Source organism: Periophthalmus magnuspinnatus, chromosome 24 (genome assembly GCF_009829125.3).
Source record: "Periophthalmus magnuspinnatus isolate fPerMag1 chromosome 24, fPerMag1.2.pri, whole genome shotgun sequence".
NCBI lineage: Eukaryota > Metazoa > Chordata > Actinopteri > Gobiiformes > Gobiidae > Periophthalmus > Periophthalmus magnuspinnatus.
Window position 1 is genome coordinate 3394607 of NC_047149.1, and position 18776 is coordinate 3413382.

The following is an 18776-nucleotide window of genomic DNA, read 5'->3' on the forward strand; positions in this document are numbered from 1 at the left end:
TGCAAATCAAGGCACTCTCTCACAAAATGGCTCTCTAGCGCTCTCTTCAAATTTCATTTTCAAAAATTCATAGAAGACAATCGATTTGTCTTGGACTTGTGAAAAAATTCACAGGGGCCTTATTTGTGACGGGGCACAATGTGAGAAAGTCACATGACTCTAGCTGTTATGGTTTGGGAGAAAAATAATGGATGGAAAATACATTTCCATTATTAGGCCCGAGTCTGAGACAACGTCCCGGCGAGGGACTCATTAAAACCACGTCCGAAACCCGGAAAATGGCAAAAATCAAGTAGTAAACACGCCCCGATATGCCAGTGAGTGGTATCAAAAATTAGAACTCGCCAAGCTCTAATTGTCACAAAAAACCCCAAGAAAAAAATAACGAAAGACGACTCGGTAGCGCCACCTCAAACTTTGATTTTCATGGGACCAATGGGAGCCCGACTCGGAAAAAAGTCAACGTAAAAATCTGAAACTGATCCAAATCCGAGGCCATGGTTCTTGACCGGAAAAAGGTGGTTTGCTCTCTCCGGGTGGGTGGTGAGTCTCTGCCCCAAGTGGAGGAGTTCAAGTATCTCGGGGTCTTGTTCACGAGTGAGGGAAGGATGGAGCGTGAGATTGACAGGCGGATCGGTGCAGCGTCTGCAGTGATGCGGTCGCTGTATCGGTCCGTTGTGGTAAAGAAGGAGCTGAGCCGGAAGGCGAAGCTCTCGATTTACCGGTCAATCTACGTTCCTACCCTCACCTATGGTCATGAGCTTTGGGTAATGACCGAAAGGACAAGATCGCGGATACAAGCGGCTGAAATGGGCTTCCTCCGCAGAGTGGCCGGGCGCACCCTTAGGGATAGGGTGAGGAGCTCGGTCACACGGGAGGAGCTCGGAGTAGAGCCGCTGCTCCTACACGTTGAGAGGAACCAGCTGAGGTGGCTCGGGCATCTGCTCAGGATGCCTCCTGGACGCCTCCCTAGGGAGGTGTTCTGGGCATGTCCCACCGGGAGGAGGCCCCGGGGAAGACCCAGGACACGCTGGAGGGACTATGTCTCTCGGCTGGCCTGGGAACGCCTTGGGGTCCCACCGGAGGAGCTGGAGGACGTGTCCGGGGTGAGGGAAGTCTGGGAGTCCCTGCTTAGACTGCTGCCCCCGCGACCCGGCCCCGGATAAGCGGAAGAAAATGGATGGATGGATGGATGGATGATCCAAAAATGGAACATGTCACGACATGACAAAAATTATATTATGGCCCCGCCCTAAAATGTACAGGAAGTCGGCCATATTGGATAAAACCTGAGAATGACGAAAGTGCACACCCTCACATTCAGGACATTTCCTCGCACAGTTTTCATCACAAACATGTCAAATTTGGCCAAATCCCACTAAACCCTTGTGTGATTAAAGATTATCAATTACATTTTGATTATGACTTTGGGTGTGGTCATGATGAATTTTCAACCAAATCGCAATTTTTGGAATATTCCAATAAAATATTTCTCTTTCACAAATTTTTTTGTTTGGAAAACGCTAATACAGCATTTATGCACATTTGTGACCTAACTGCAATGAGATGCAAATCAAGGCAATATCTCACAAAATGACTGTCTAGCGCCCTCTTCAAATTTAATTTTCAAAAATTCATAGAGGACAAATGATTTGTCGTGGACTTGTGAAAAAAATTCCCAGGGGCCTTATTTGTGATGGGGCACAATGTGAGAAAGTCACATGACTGTAGCTTTTATGGTTTAGAAAAAAAAATAATGGGTGGAAAAAAATTTTCCATTATTATTATTTTGGTCGCCTGATTGAACCCATTTTTGATCCCCTGAACATTAACGAAAAGTTAATTTTATTGGACCCCAAATTCAACATTGGCAAAAAAAATTTGAAAAGTTTTTTGAAATCCGTACTTAAAAATATAGAAAAATGACTCGGTAGTGCCCCCTAACATCCCCCATTCATTTTTTTGGACAAAGTTTCTCATAGACAAGTGAAATTTGGCACATACATCTGCCTTGACATACTGATCAAAAAAGCCAATGAGAACATACCTCTGCAACTATGTTACCGTGGTGACATAATAAACGTGTCATTGAAATACATGGGGTTCAGACTTTGTTGTAAAATAATAGGTGCTCTACACTAAACAAACTATGGCCTATTTTTCAAGATTGGCAAAAAATTTAGTATTTTCATGTGCAAAAAAAATTATGTTTTAAAATGACTCAATAGCGCCACCTCAAAAATCAAAATACATTATGGCAATGAGAGACCTTTTTCATCGTAGACAAATTAAATTTTGTACAAACATAGAACATGTCAAGACAAGTAAAAAATTATATCATGACCCCACCCTAAACCCTACAGGAAGCCCACCATTGTGGGCGAAACCCCATTTGTTCAAAATTTTAACTCTCACGTTTGAAATTTTTGCGTCTCTGATTTTCTTTCAAGAAACTTGCAAACTGCTCCAAATGAACTAGACCCATGTGAGATTATAGGCTACTCTCCTGAATTTTTTGTATTTATAAAATGTGGGTGTGGCCAGCCTGCAAAGAAAAAAGATGTTTTTTGAAGTTTTAAATGACCCGTAACTCAAACATGCAGTGTACTATTTCCCAGCATTAATATACGTTTTGTTCAAAATCTTGATCTGAGATCTTTACACATGTCAAATATTACCTTGCTCCACAGCGCCCCCTTGAAATTTTAAATGGTACGCAAAAAAAATTACTTTGTCACAAACATTTGAAATTTGGCATGGACATCCGTATTCCTATATTGCATTAAAAAGTCAGTGACACCATACCTCTATTTTCAAAGGTGTTGCCATGGGTCTGACATTTCTCATTGAAATACATGGGTTTTGGTTAACTGGGATGAAAAATAATTACTTTGTCATAGATCATTGAAATTTGCTACACATATTTCACTCATCATACTGAACAAAAAAGCCAATGAAGACATACCTCTAGATCCAACCGTGCAGGTGTGACAATGTCATAAATGGTCTCATTGGAATGAATGGAGTAGTATTACTCAGTCACTGATTTTGGGGGGAGGGGCAATGTAAGCGGGAACGAAAGGCAGGATCTTCGTGGTGGCGTGTAACCCGCGGTCGCAAGGGGTGGCGAGGGCCTTTATCACTGCTTGCAGTTTTAATTATTATTATTTTGGTGTCTGGATTGAAGCCACTTTTGACCGCCTGAACGTTAATAAAAAAGTCCATTTTATTGCACCCAAAATTCAAGGTTGTTGAAAAATTTTTACGACTCAATAGCGCCACCTCAAAATTTAAAATACATTACGGCAATGAGAGACCTTTTTTTAATCGTAGACAAATGAAATTTGGCACAAACATAGAACATGTCAAGACAAGTAAAAAATTATATTATGACCCCACCCTAAACCCTACAGGAAGTCGGCCATTGTGGGCGGAACCCCATTTTTTCAAAATTTTACCTCTCACTTTAAAATTTTTTGCGCCTCGGATTTTCATTCAAGAAACTTGCAAATTGGTCAAAATGAACTAGATCCAGATGGGAATATAGTCTACTCTCCTGATTTTTTTTAGTTATAAAATGTGGGTGTGGCCAGCCTGCAAAGAAAAAATAATTTTTTTGAAGTTTTAAATGGCCCGTAACTCACACATGCAGTTTTCTATTTCCCGGCTTTAATATATGTTTTGTTCAAAATATTGATCTGAGTGAATAGATGCAATTTACATATGTCAAACATTACATTGCTCCACAGCGCCCCCTCGAACTTTTTAATGGTAAATGGTAAAAATATTACTTTGTCACAAACATTTGAAATTTGGCATGGGCATCCCTATTGCCATACCAAATAAAAAAAGTAATATGGGCGATGTAAGCGGGAATGAAACGCAGGATCTTCATGAAGCATTTAGCCCGCGGTCGCAAGGGGTGGCGAGGGCCTTTATCACTGCTTGCAGTTTTTATTATTATTATTATTATTATTATTATTATTATTATTTAAGAATCACCACAATGTTTCAGATTAAAATACATTTTCAGAGAGGTTCAAAGAATAAATCTCAAATTTAACAAAACCTGTTTTCAAATAAGGGTTTGATTTATATTTGAATTGTTTCACAGAGGAGGAACTGGAGGGGGAGGAAGAGGAGGAAGTAGAGGACGAGGAGGAGGAGGAGGAAGTAGAGGAGGAAGAGGAGGAAGAGGAGGAAAAGGAGGAAGAGGAGGAGGCAGAGACAGGTGAGGAATTGTCAACACTGAAATTTGTTCAAAAAAGATCTCTCCAGATAATTTCAAACATCAGAATTTTCTCCGACAACTATCTATTTAATGTCCATCTATTTTCTCATACGCATCCGGGTCACTCCTCGAATGTGACTAAGCTCCTCCCCCTGTCTCTAAGGGAGACATTCATATGCCATCTTGTCCTTGTCATTACTCAAAACTCATGACAGTGAACTCATCACTGCAGACGCTGCACTGATCCAACTGTCAAATTTCATTCTCCATCCTTCTCTCACTCAAGAAGACAAGAGATACTTGAACTCCTCCATTTGAGGCTCCTCCAAGTGGAGTTCAAGTATCTGGTGGCTTATCCTCTCCAGGAGGACAAGCCACCTTTTTCTGTTGAGAACCATGGCTTGGGATTTAGAGGAGCTGATTTTCATCCCAGCCGCTTCACACTCGGCTGGAAACCGCCCCAGTGCATGTTGGTTGATTAGTCCTGGTTTAGCTGTAATTTGGTCCTGGTCTATGGTCCTGGTTCAACAAAGTCGTCAGGACAGCATCATCTGCAAACAGCAGAGATGAGATCCTGTGGTCCCCAAACTGATTGTTTTCCCCTGACTGCGCCTAGAAATTTTATTCGTAAAAACTATGAACAGAACCAGTGACAGAGGGCAGCTCTGGTCCAACATGCACCAGGAACAGGTCTGACTTACTGCAGAGAACACAGCTCCTGCTCCAGTCATACGGGGACTGGACAGCCCCTAGCAAAGTGCCCTGACCCCACAGGAAAGTACAAGTGACATGGTCAAATGCCTTCTCCAGATCCACAATGTGGACTGTGGCAAACTCCCATGAACCCTTGAGCACCCTTGAGAGTACAGAGCTGGTCCAGTATTCTGCGACGAAAACCACAGTGCCCCTCCTGATTCCAAGGCTCGACTATCAGTCAGATTCTCCTCTCCAGTACCTAGGAATAGACCTTACCGGGAAGACTGAGGAGTGTGATTCCCCTGTAGCTGGAACACACTCTTCCAGTCGCCCTTCTTCTGGGTCTGCCAGTCCCAAACTAATGTTCCAGAGACATGTCAGCCAAGACCCACAACATCCAGAAACTTAAGACACTCAGGATGGATCTCATCCACCCCTGGAGCCTTGCCACCAAGGAGCTTGCCAGCAACCTCAGTGACTTCAGCCAGGGTGATGGATGAGTTTGCCTCCAGGTCCCCAGTCTCTGCTTCCTCTTCGGAAGACGTGACAGTGGGATTAAGGAGATCTTCAAAGTATTCCTTCCACCAACAACATCTCCAATCGAGGTCAGCAGCTCTCAACTCGCACTGTGAACAGTGTTAGGGAAGGACTGCTTCCCCCTCCTGAGATTCTGGCAAATCTTGAGCTTGAGTTTTTGTCTCTGCGACCGCACAAGCTGTGGCACACCAGCTCACTCCCCGTGGGCAGCCCTTCTGAAGGAGTTGGGTCTAGAGGTCAAGCTGTGCTCAAAGTTGAGGGTGACTATATGTAGTCTGTATTGCCCAACCTCCCACACAAGCTCAGGCTTCTCATCCTCAGTGAGGTGACATTCCATGTCCCCAGAGCCAGTCTCCATATCCAGAGCTCAGGTCGTTGAGGCCCCCCGCCTTCGACTGCTGCCCAGATCTCTCCACTCTGGCCCCAGGTGGGCTGCTCGCTATCGAGCACCCACCCCAGGCCTTGCTCCAGGGTGGGGCCCCGTAACGCCAATCCAGGCGACATAACTGGCCTTCTTCTTAATCTCATCATGAGGGGCTTCTGAACCGCTCTTAGTCTGACCTGTCCCCCAGGACCTGTTTTCCATGGGTGACCCTACCAGAGGCAGGAAGCCCCCAACAACATAGCTCCCAAAATCATACCCCTTCATCATGTTAAGGTGGAGGTTTATTTATCAATTTAACTTCTGACACAGAAGAAGAGGTGGAGGAAGAGGTAGAAGATGCAGAAGAGGAGGAGGAGGATGTAGAAGATGATGTAGAAGATGCAGAGGAGGAAGAGGAGGGCACAGAGGAGGGCGCAGGTAAGATGTTTTTTGTGGGGTCCTGGCGGTTGTTGTGAAACAAATGAGAACATTTAATTCAAATTGTATATGATAATTTTTAAATATATATTTAACTTTTGGATGTAGAGGAAGACCTGGAGGGTGAAGAGGAGGAGGGTATGGAGGAGGAGACAGGTGAGTGACTCTTTCTCGTTTTAAAATAATGTCACACTTTTTCTGCTCTAAAGTTCAAAGTTTGTGATTGAACCCACAGATGAGGAAGAGGAGACAGAAACAGATGCAGTGGAGGAGGGTGCAGAGGAGGAGGAGGAAGAGGTGGAGGAGGTGGAGGAAGAGGATGGAGAGGAGGAAGAGGAGGAAGAGGAGGAGGAGGAAGAGGAGGAGGAGGATGCAGAGGAGGAGGGTGCAGAGGAGGAGGAAGAGGCGGAGGAGGATGGAGAGGAGGAAGAGGCGGAGGAGGATGGAGAGGAGGAAGAGGAGGAAGAGGAGGAGGAGGATGCAGAGGAGGAGGGTGCAGAAGAGGAGGAGATGGAAACACCTGAAGATGCAGAAGAGGAAGGTGCAGAAGAGGAGGAGGCGGAGGAGGAGGGTAGAGAGGAGGAAGAGGAGGAGGAGGAAGGTGTTTCAGAGGGAGAAGAGGAGATAGAAGTGGCTGAGGATGCAGAGGAAGGAGATGCAGAGGAGGAGCCATATGCAGCAGATGAAGAAGAGGATGCAGAGGAAGAGGGGGCAGGTGAAGAGGAGCTTTCTGCAGAGGAGGAAGGAGAGGAGAAGGAGGCAGAGGAGGAGGTTGCTGATTCTGATGAAGAAGATGATGCAGAAGATGAACCAGCTGCTGCGGAGGAAGAGGAGGAGGGTGTAAAGGAAGAGGAGGAAGAAGAGGAAAAGGAACCAGCTGAGGTAGAGGTGCAGGAGGGAGCTGATGATGCAGAGGATGATGCAGAGGAGGAGGCTGTGTTTTCTGAAGAGGCAGCAGAGGATGCAGAGGAGGCTCCAGAAGATGCAGAGGAGGAAGAGGATGATGATGAAGAAGCTGCAGTAGAAGCACAGGATGACCAGGAGGAAGGGGTGGAAGAAGAGGAGGCTCTGGCTGAGAGTGATGTAGAGGAGGGAGAAGAAGAGGCAGAAACGGTCAGTCTTTAAAACTTTGAACCAGGACTAAACCAGGACTAAACCAGGACTAAACCAGGACTAAACCAGGACTAAGTGAGTGCCACTTTCAGAGAATACTTTCCATGGAAATGTTGTTTAACATGTTTTAAACTTTCTTTTTCCATGGAAACATGCAGGCGATGTGCTGCCTCCAGAAAGTTACACACTGTACCTTTAAATGTGTTTATTTTTCTGGAGTGCACTGATGCTGTGCCTTTAAACAAGACACGTTTCCTTCTCTTCTCTGTGATTGTGTGAGGTCAGAGGTCAAAGGAGGTCAGAGGTCTGATGTCTGCCCGTGGACACAGCCAGCAAATCCCAAACAAATCCCATCATTTTAGATGTGTACAAACATGTTCAGATGCCCTCCCTGTGTGTCAGATGCCCTCCCTGTGTGCCAGATGCCCTCCCTGTGTGCCAGATGCCCTCCCTGAGTGTCAGATGCCCTCCCTGTGTGCCAGATGCCCTCCCTGTGTGCCAGATGCCCTCCCTGTGTGCCAGATGCCCTCCCTGTCTGTTGTGAAATGTGATTCTTGTATGAGTTTGTCAGTTCATATTTCAGTCTTTTTCTCGGTTCTATTGGACGTGTAATGTGAACTTTGAACAGAATCCTTTTGGTAAAACGCAAAACACAAATCTAATCACAAACACAAAGCTTTAATAACCTGATGTGTTAAACAGGAGGAGGACACAGAGGAGGAGGATGGCGTAGAGGAGGACACAGAGGAGGAGGAGGGCACAGAGGAGGACGCAGAGGAGACTCCTGAACCTGTGTCCAGCGATGAAGAGGAGGACAGTGATGCAGAGGGGGAGGAAAGCAGTGAGGAGGAGGTACTGTCCGACTCCTCCTCTGTCCTCAGCCAATCGGAGCTGCTTTCCTCTGACGCAGAGGAGGAGGGTGCAGAGGAGGAAAGTGATGCAGAAGAGCTCGCTGACTCTGATGAAGAGGAGGAGGAAGCACCCAGAACGGAGGAAAAGACAGAAGAAGACGATGATGCAGAGGAGGTAAAATCAGGACTAAACTAGGACTAAATCAGGTCGAAACCAGGACTAAACTAGGTCTAAATCAAGACTAAACCAGGTCAAAACCAGGACTAAAGTAGGTCTAACTCAGGACTAAACAGGTCGAAACCTCGACTGAACCAGGACTAAACCAGGTCGAATCCAGGACTAAACCAGGACTAAAACCAGGATAAACCAGGTCAAAACCAGGAGTAAACCAGGACTGAACCAGGACTAAACCAGGACTGAACCAGGACTAAACCAGGACTGAACCAGGTCAAAACCAGGACTAAACCAGTTTGAAACCAGGACTAAACCAGGACTAAACCAGGTCGAAACCTGGACTAAACCAGGACTAAACCAGGACTAATCGAGGTCTAAACCAGGTCTAATCCAGGACTAAACTAGGTCGAAACCAGGACTAAACAGGACTAAATTAGGTCTAAACCAGGACTAAAAGAGGACTAAACTCGGACTAAATTAGGGATAAACCAGTTCTAAACCAGGACTAAACCAGAACTAATCCTGATCCAGGACTAAACCAGATCTAAACCAGGATTTAACCAGAACTAAATCAGGACAAAATCAAATCTAAACCAGATTTGCCTGACATTGTCTTCAGGAGGAAGAGGAGGAGGATGATGCAGAGGAGGAGGATGATGCAGAGGGGGAGGATGATGGAGAGGAGGAGGACAGTGCAGAGGAGGAGCTTAAGATCACAGAGACAGACGAAGACCAAGAGGAAGATGGTCTCAAAATTGTTGCCAAAACAGAAGATTTGGATCTGTCTGAAGAAGATGAAGAAGAGGAGGAGGGAGCAGAGGAGGAGGGAGTGTTGCTAGACCATGCAGAGGAGGATGCAGAGGATGAGGATGCAGAGGATGAGGATGCAGAGGAGGACACAGAGGAAGAGGATGCAGAGGAGGAGCTGCCTCCTGTGGTTGAGGAGGAAGAGGAAGAGGAGGATCTGAAAATGGCAGCTGAGGAGGAGTCAGGTCTGAAACACAAAAGCAGGTTGTGTCTGAATGTCCACACTCTAACTACAGGGGGTGCTATTCAGGGTCACACATTTTTAGTGCTGTCTGAATGTCCAGTGAATAGTGCACTCAGAATTCCCACAATGCATCTTGAAAAGTAGTGTCCAGCGCTGGTCACTAGGGGTCAGTATAGACCACAATGCATTGGGAGAGTCATAAAAACACCAGTGACAGGTCTTTAACTGGACACAACACAAATGCTACTAAACATTACACTAGTACAAGTACTTTTAGACTAGTACTACTACTATAGTAGTATCACTGATGTGACTGAATGAAGCAGACAGAAGCGCTGGTTTATCAATGAAACACTCTTCAATGCAGTCTTACAGTGAGTGTGAGTGAGCTTGCCTCTCCACAGATCTGACCTGTAACATGACTGTGGCACAACCTGCTCATCACCATGGAGATGATTTAAGTTTAATACCATACTATGCAACATTTCAGGCAAAGCAATAACATCTCCTTAGAGACCAGAAAAGTGACATATTATGACAGAATATGTGACAGAGTAGGAGCAAATCTGACCCGCTCATGATGCTCTACAGCTGAAGACGATGATGCAGAGGAGGACCTCGAAGCAGAGGAGGACCACGATGCAGAGGAGGACCTCGAAGCAGAGGAGGACCACGATGCAAAGGAGGACCTCGAAGCAGAGGAGGACCACGATGCAGAGGAGGACGACGATGATTCAGAGGAGTCTGTAGCCTCCACTGAGCTCTTCGCAGATGATGAAGACGATAGTGAAGAAGACGAGAGCGAAGAGGAGGCAGTTGTCGACCACTTTAAACCTGAAGTAGAGGAGGAAGATGCAGAGGATGAAGAGGAAGATTCAGAGGAGGCTGCAGAGGAGGAGGAAGACTTGGTCTCAGCAGAGTCCACAGACAGTGGAGTTTTAGGAGACGATGAAGATGAGACAGAAGAGGAAGAGTCTGATGCAGAGGAGGATGCAGAGGAGGAAGACGACACAGAAGAGGGGGAAGAGAGCACAGAGGAGGAAGGTGCAGAGGAGGACAGCAGCTCAGTGGAAGTGGATTTGGATGAGACAGACACTGATGCAGAGGATGAAGAGCTGACATCCGAGTCTGTGGAGAGCACCAGCCCTGATGCAGAGGAGGAGACAGATGATGCAGAGGAGGCCACAGAGGAGGAGGAGGAGCAGAAGGGGGAGGATGCAGAGGAGGAGGGAGATGCAGAGGATTTGGGACTGGCAGGTACAATTTTGTGTTTGTCATATGACTCTTGTGAGCTCCGTGTTCTAATGATGTTCTCTCCTCAAAAACAGACCTGGAGTTGTGTTTTGTTTCATTCACACATGTTTCACCAGGTCTGTTTGTGATGAGGAAACATTAGAACAGAGATCAGATAATAGTGGATATGGGCCCTTTAAGAGTTTAAACCTTTCTGACTGGACAAGAGTGAAATGTTTTAAACTGTTCCAGGTTCAGCTGCAGTAGCTCTGAGTGTCCAGGAGGAGGCGCCACAGGAGGAGGAGAAGGAGGAGACAGAAGCGACAGGTGAGGCAGAGTACAGTGGCTTGCCTGTCATTCCCCAGTTTGAGTCATGTGCCGAATCTGTGTTAATCATGCTAGTTGTTAGTTTGAATTTATTTTCATGAGTTGACTCCAGATACAGTTGTATGTTGTGTCAGTTAAACCTTAGCTCTTCTTCATTTAAGTGAAAGTTTTTAAATAAAGTTTGATGATTATCGTCTGGCTGTAATCACAAACACATGAAATATTAACCTCAGATCAGAGCCTCCATGTTTGTTTGCAGTCATCTGTTTGCTCTATGGGTGCGTTCACACTTAGTCCTGATGTACTTGATTTGATGCTGTTCTAGTCCTGTTTACACCTGGTTTAGCCCTGGTTTAGTCCTGGTTAAGCTCTGTTTTCATCCTGGTTTAACTCTAGTTTTGTCCTGGTTTAGCTCTGGTTTAACTCTGGTTTTGTCCTGGTTTAGTCCTGGTTTAGCTTGGCTTTAGTCCTAGTTTAGCTCAGGTTTAATCCTGGTTTAGCTCTGGTTTAGTCTTGGTTTAGTCCTGGTTTAGCTCTGGTTTAGTCTTGGTTTAGTCCTGGTTTAGCTCTGGTTTAGTCCTGGTTTAGCTCTGGTTTAGTCCTGGTTTAGCTCTGGTTTAGTCTTGGTTTAGTCCTGGTTTAGCCCTGGTTTAGTCCTGGTTTAGCTCTGGTTTAGTCTTGGTTTAGTCCTGGTTTAGCTCTGGTTTAGTCCTGGTTTAGCTCTGGTTTAGTCTTGGTTTAGTCCTGGTTTAGCTCTGGTGTAGTCCTGGTTGAGTTCTAGTTTAGTTCTAGTTTACACTATGTTTGTTTGCTCTTTTAGCAGTTAAATGTGCTGTTAACACCAACGCTGGGCTCACATTTACCTTCAAATAAACACATTTAAATAATAATACAAACAGATCACAGATTACGCAGAGTTTGTCGTAACTAATCAGTGTTTGTGCACAAGCATCAGAGCATGTGCAGATCCAAATTTGGCTCTGACTCATATTGGGGAATGACAGGCCTCTTTTGTTTTCTGCAGCTGATGATGACGAGGACGAAATGAAAGAGGACGATGATGACGACGATGATGAAGAAGATGAAGATGATGAAGAGGAGGCGGAGTCTGGAGCTCAGGAGACCTCCGAGGAGCCTGAGGCCGCAGGGGGGGCTGTGGAGCCAGAGCCATCCTGTTCATGTGCCCCAGCTGCAGCAGAAGAAGAAAGACCCGAGACTAAACCAGGTCAGAGCCTTGGACCCACACAAGGGGGCGCTCTCCTCTGTACCACACACACACACACACACACACCCCACACACACACCCACACATACGCACTGCAGGGGGCGCTCTCCTTCACCCTGTACCACACACACACACACACACACACACACACCCACCCACACACACACACACACACACACCCACACCCCTACACACACTGCAGGGGGTGCTCTCCTTTACCCTGTACCACACACACACACACACACACACACCCACATACACACTGCAGGGGGCGCTCTCCTTCACCCTGTACCACACACACACATACACACACACACATACACACACTGCAGGGGGCGCTCTCCTACACCCTGTACCACACACACACACCCCCACACACCCACACATACACACACATACATACACTGCAGGAGGTGCTCTCCTCTACTCTAGACCATGCACACACACACGTATGCACGCACACCCTGCAGGGGGCGCTCATATCAGGGATGCAGCCGTCAACTTTAATATAATGTAATGATCCTTTGCAGCTGATGTCACAACATTCTCCAAGGATGTGATGCTAACTCAAAGCACTAATCTGTCTGAAGCTCTGTGACTCAAGTTAGACTTCAATCTGAGCTACGTTTTAACACAATGAACATAAAGAACTGACTTAGATAGTTTCATTAATAAATCAAAATGTCTGATTTCATGACTGAAACACTGTTTTCATAAATATTCTGTGTAGAATCATTGTGTATCTTTATGTGAAGGCCTTGTTTAGTACAGTTGTTTCAAAGTGTGGTGTGTTGTGTGCAGAAACCATGCGCAGAGTGTCAGCTGTGCGCTCCAAGAGGAAAGGTACAAATATCATCATAATTGCTCTGATAAATGTGCACAGTTCCAGTTTAACCAAAGGGTTTTTTTCAGAAAGAGACGTGGCTAAGACGAGCAGCAAACCCAAACACTCAGGTCTGTGACGTCCTTTAAACCTGGACACATACAAATGTGTGTGTGATTCTGTTGATGCAAATACAACTATAATAACCTTTATAATAATCCTCTGTCAGCAGCAGGTCTGCCCCGGATTCCAGCACTGGAGCCAGGCATCAGAACACGGAGGATCCCGGCATTTGTCAAAGGTTTCAAACTCTTTAAGTTGAATCATGTTATTGCCACATCACATGTAAAGTTTATATTATAAATGTCAAGTCACAAACTAAAGGGTGTCATCATGTTATTATCACATCTACAGTTAAACATTATTATTCTCACATTAGGTTTAATATTATAAATCTCATCTCAGGCTCTAAAGTGTATTCCAACTTGACTCATGTGTTTTACTATTTGAGTGCTTGACTGTTTAGTGTTTTAGTTTTTGAGTGTTTGGTGTTTGACTGAGTGTTTGGTGTTTGAGTGTTTGAGTGTTTGGATGTTTTGGCGTTTGAGTTTTTGGTGTTTGAGTGTTTGGATGTTTAAGTGTTTGAGTGTTTGGTGTTTGAGTGTTTGGTGTTTGAGTGTTTGGTGTTTGAGTGTTTGGATGTTTAAGTGTTTGAGTGTTTGGTGTTTGAGTGTTTGGATGTTTAAGTGTTTGGTGTTTGAGTGTTTGAGTGTTTGGATGTTTAAGTGTTTGAGTGTTTGGTGTTTGAGTGTTTGGTGTTTGAGTGTTTGGTGTTTCAGTGTTTGGATGTTTAAGTGTTTGAGTGTTTGGTGTTTGAGTGTTTGAGTGTTTGAGTGTTTGGTGTTTCAGTGTTTGGATGTTTAAGTGTTTGGTGTTTGAGTGTTTGAGTGTTTGGTGTTTCAGTGTTTGGATGTTTAAGTGTTTGAGTGTTTGGTGTTTGAGTGTTTGGATGTTTAAGTGTTTGAGTGTTTGGTGTTTGAGTGTTTGGTGTTTGAGTGTTTGGTGTTTGAGTGTTTGGATGTTTAAGTGTTTGGTGTTTGAGCGTTTGAGTGTTTGGATGTTTAAGTGTTTGAGTGTTTGGTGTTTGAGTGTTTGGTGTTTGAGTGTTTGGTGTTTCAGTGTTTGGTGTTTCAGTGTTTGGATGTTTAAGTGTTTGAGTGTTTGGTGTTTGAGTGTTTGGTGTTTGAGTGTTTGGTGTTTGAGTGTTTGGATGTTTAAGTGTTTGGTGTTTGAGTGTTTGGATGTTTAAGTGTTTGAGTGTTTGGTGTTTAAGTGTTTGGTGTTTGGTGTTTGAGTGTTTGGTGTTTGAGTGTTTGGTGTTTCAGTGTTTGGATGTTTAAGTGTTTGAGTGTTTGGTGTTTGAGTGTTTGGATGTTTAAGTGTTTGAGTGTTTGGTGTTTGAGTGTTTGGTGTTTGAGTGTTTGGTGTTTGAGTGTTTGGATGTTTAAGTGTTTGGTGTTTGAGCGTTTGAGTGTTTGGATGTTTAAGTGTTTGAGTGTTTGGTGTTTGAGTGTTTGGTGTTTGAGTGTTTGGTGTTTCAGTGTTTGGTGTTTCAGTGTTTGGATGTTTAAGTGTTTGAGTGTTTGGTGTTTGAGTGTTTGGTGTTTGAGTGTTTGGTGTTTGAGTGTTTGGTGTTTGAGTGTTTGGATGTTTAAGTGTTTGGTGTTTGAGTGTTTGAGTGTTTGGATGTTTAAGTGTTTGAGTGTTTGGTGTTTAAGTGTTTGGTGTTTGGTGTTTAAGTGTTTGGTGTTTGAGTGTTTGGTGTTTCAGTGTTTGGATGTTTAAGTGTTTGAGTGTTTGGTGTTTGAGTGTTTGGTGTTTCAGTGTTTGGATGTTTAAGTGTTTGAGTGTTTGGTGTTTAAGTGTTTGGTGTCTGAGTGTTTGGTGTTTGAGTGTTTGGATGTTTAAGTGTTTGGTGTTTGAGTGTTTGGATGTTTAAGTGTTTGAGTGTTTGGTGTTTGAGTGTTTGGTGTTTCAGTGTTTGGATGTTTAAGTGTTTGAGTGTTTGGTGTTTGAGTGTTTGGATGTTTAAGTGTTTGAGTGTTTGGTGTTTGAGTGTTTGGTGTTTGAGTGTTTGGATGTTTAAGTGTTTGAGTGTTTGGTGTTTGAGTGTTTGGTGTTTCAGTGTTTGGATGTTTAAGTGTTTGAGTGTTTGGTGTTTGAGTGTTTGGTGTTTGAGTGTTTGGTGTTTGAGTGTTTGGATGTTTAAGTGTTTGGTGTTTGAGTGTTTGAGTGTTTGGATGTTTAAGTGTTTGAGTGTTTGGTGTTTAAGTGTTTGGTGTTTGGTGTTTGAGTGTTTGGTGTTTGAGTGTTTGGTGTTTGAGTGTTTGGATGTTTAAGTGTTTGGTGTTTGAGTGTTTGGATGTTTAAGTGTTTGGTGTTTGAGTGTTTGGTGTTTGAGTGTTTGGATGTTTAAGTGTTTGAGTGTTTGGTGTTTGAGTGTTTGGTGTTTCAGTGTTTGGATGTTTAAGTGTTTGAGTGTTTGGTGTTTGAGTGTTTGGTGTTTGAGTGTTTGGTGTTTGAGTGTTTGGATGTTTAAGTGTTTGGTGTTTGAGTGTTTGAGTGTTTGAGTGTTTGGATGTTTAAGTGTTTGGTGTTTGAGTGTTTGAGTGTTTGGTGTTTCAGTGTTTGGATGTTTAAGTGTTTGAGTGTTTGGTGTTTAAGTGTTTGGTGTTTGGTGTTTGAGTGTTTGGTGTTTGAGTGTTTGGTGTTTCAGTGTTTGGATGTTTAAGTGTTTGAGTGTTTGGTGTTTGAGTGTTTGGTGTTTCAGTGTTTGGATGTTTAAGTGTTTGAGTGTTTGGTGTTTAAGTGTTTGGTGTTTGAGTGTTTGGTGTTTGAGTGTTTGGATGTTTAAGTGTTTGGTGTTTGAGTGTTTGGATGTTTAAGTGTTTGAGTGTTTGGTGTTTAAGTGTTTGGTGTTTGAGTGTTTGGTGTTTGAGTGTTTGGATGTTTAAGTGTTTGGTGTTTGAGTGTTTGAGTGTTTGGTGTTTCAGTGTTTGGATGTTTAAGTGTTTGAGTGTTTGGTGTTTCAGTGTTTGGATGTTTAAGTGTTTGGTGTTTGGTGTTTGAGTGTTTGGTGTTTGAGTGTTTGGTGTTTGAGTGTTTGGTGTTTCAGTGTTTGGATGTTTAAGTGTTTGAGTGTTTGGTGTTTGAGTGTTTGGTGTTTGAGTGTTTGGTGTTTCAGTGTTTGGATGTTTAAGTGTTTGAGTGTTTGGTGTTTGAGTGTTTGGTGTTTGAGTGTTTGGTGTTTGAGTGTTTGGATGTTTAAGTGTTTGGTGTTTGAGTGTTTGGATGTTTAAGTGTTTGGATGTTTAAGTGTTTGAGTGTTTGGTGTTTAAGTGTTTGGTGTTTGAGTGTTTGGTGTTTCAGTGTTTGGATGTTTAAGTGTTTGAGTGTTTGGTGTTTCAGTGTTTGGATGTTTAAGTGTTTGAGTGTTTGGTGTTTGAGTGTTTGGTGTTTGGTGTTTGAGTGTTTGAGTGTTTGGATGTTTAAGTGTTTGAGTGTTTGGGTGTTTGGATGTTTTGGCGTTTGAGTGTTTGGTGTTTGAGTGTTTGGTGTTTGAGTGTTTGGTGTTTGAGTGTTTGGAGTTTGAGTGTTTGGATGTTTAAGTGTTTGAGTGTTTGGTGTTTAAGTGTTTGGTGTTTGAGTTTTTGACTGTTTGTTTGCAGCAGTGCGGAGAGCCAAGGCTAAAGCCGCAAAAGCTAAAGGTCAGAATCAAACTTCTAAATCTTATTATCTACTTTTCAATTTCTGTTTTCTATTTTAATATATGTGTATAACTACATGAAACTAAAACTATTTTTATGTTACTGCTGCATTAGAGGCGGAGCCAAAGGAGGAGACCACACCCCCACAGGACGGTACTGCCCCTTTAATAACTTTAATAAACTTTATTATTATTGATAATACTAAACAGAGCCCAGAGTAATCAGTGTGTCTACAGGTGCCCCCTGCAGGCCGGCCCCCGTGTATTGCCCCGCCCCCCCGGGCTGGTACGGTGAGTCACCAAAACACTTTTACATCATTACAATGTTACATCATATTTAATAAGTCACATTTAAAATGTTTTTCATGAATCTTTTTCAGTTCATCACGTCGTCACTGACAACCCCTACCCCCCTCCCACCCTCTCAGGTACACCCCACTGAAGACTGGATTTAGACCTGGTTTAGACCAGGCTTAGAATGGGTTTAGGCCGGATTTAAGCATGGTTCAGTCCTGGTTCAGTCCTGGTTTAGTCCTGTTGTAGTTCCATGTTTCCGCCTACTGTGACGTACACGGCCACTATAACATATATATATATATATGTGCACTTTCTTCTCCAGTTTTTATTTTCTTAATCAGTGATACTCGTAGGATTCTGTAACGTTGCATAGTCACTTTGGTACAAATGAAAAAATGTGCTAATCGCTAGTGTGATGTCCAGCTGTCCATTTGTTGTGATGACGTTTACGACGACGTCAGCTCCCATTGGGCACTGCAGTTTTTCTAACAAGGAAGTCAGTGGACTTTCTTTTATTAAGTCGTTTTAGATGAATATTGTGATTTAAAATTTGTAAATTATAACATAATGATCTACAAGTGTCACAGATTACTATAGAGACACAAGCACAATCGGGCTGGTTTAACCCTCCTCTCTCCTGTTCTCCCTCAGCTCCCTCGGCTCCCATCCTCACGGCACACCCCTTCCCCCCTCTCTACCCCCCACCCCTCTACCAGCCCTATGCTCCAGCGCCCAATGCGCCCCCCGCAGGACAGACTGAAGAACAGCCTTTGACTGCACCCCCGTCAGGAGAGCAGGCTCCTCTACATCCTCCTGCTCCAGTCACAGCACAGACAGCTACAGGAGAACAGGCTGCTCCTGCACCTCCAGCGCGTGCGCCCCCTACAGGAGAAGCAGGAGAGGCCGAGGGACAGACAGTGCTCCCTACAGAAGAGGCTCAGGCAGGGGAACCTGAAGAGGAGCCTGCAGACCAAACTCTGGTCCAAGGTGAGTCTCATCTGAAAATTCTGATGTTGTACTGAGCACAGGCTAAAAATGTCTCTGGTCATAGCTAACACACTAGCCGCCACATTCCAAACTGGACGTGAGCGACTGGCCGCGATTCAGCTCCATTGACTCTGGCTCCCTCCCGCACCCCGCCAAATGTCACGTCACATTCAGTCCACTGCTTTATATAGACTGTGTAACGAACATTCGAAGCGTCGTATCCTGGACTTCACATCCAACTGCCCTGTCCCCCTGTGCACCTGTCCCCCGTGCACCTGTCCCCCATGCACCTGTCTCCTGTGCACCTGTCTCCCATGTACCTGTCCCCCGTGCACCTATCCCCTGTGCACCTGTCTTCCGTGCACCTGTCCCCTGTGCATCTGTCCCCCTGTGTACCTGTCCCCTGTGCATCTGTCCCCTGTGCACCTGTCCCCTGTGCATCTGTCCCCTGTGCACCTGTCTTCCGTGCACCTGTCCCCTGTGCATCTGTCCCCTGTGCACCTGTCTCCCGTGCATCTGTCCCCCTGTGTACCTGTCCCCTGTGCACCTGTCCCCCGTCCACCTTTCATTATTCATTATTATGTAATTTGTAATCTAATTTTTGTTTTCAAAAGACGATAAAGAAGAGGAAAAAGAGGAAGAGGAGACTCCCAAACCCAAAGGTCTGATTTTGAGCTCAGAAAAGTTTCGAATACAAACATTCAAATCTAAAAAAAGACTTT

At 44.5% G+C, this 18776-nt stretch overlaps 1 protein-coding gene across 1 annotated transcript in view; it reads left to right on the top strand.

Annotated features, from left to right (window-relative positions):
• Window positions 1-18776, top strand: part of LOC129457414 (probable serine/threonine-protein kinase kinX) — a 41356-nt gene that overhangs the window by 14263 nt on the left and 8317 nt on the right. The window contains exons 9-23 of the mRNA XM_055232422.1: window positions 6724-7379; window positions 8082-8405; window positions 9025-9397; window positions 9988-10653; window positions 10882-10956; window positions 11981-12181; window positions 12983-13024; window positions 13094-13135; window positions 13234-13305; window positions 16733-16771; window positions 16886-16924; window positions 17008-17061; window positions 17151-17198; window positions 17719-18054; window positions 18669-18716. Coding sequence (XP_055088397.1) covers window positions 6724-7379; window positions 8082-8405; window positions 9025-9397; window positions 9988-10653; window positions 10882-10956; window positions 11981-12181; window positions 12983-13024; window positions 13094-13135; window positions 13234-13305; window positions 16733-16771; window positions 16886-16924; window positions 17008-17061; window positions 17151-17198; window positions 17719-18054; window positions 18669-18716 — 3015 coding nt within the window. The remainder of the gene's footprint in view (window positions 1-6723; window positions 7380-8081; window positions 8406-9024; window positions 9398-9987; window positions 10654-10881; window positions 10957-11980; window positions 12182-12982; window positions 13025-13093; window positions 13136-13233; window positions 13306-16732; window positions 16772-16885; window positions 16925-17007; window positions 17062-17150; window positions 17199-17718; window positions 18055-18668; window positions 18717-18776) is intronic.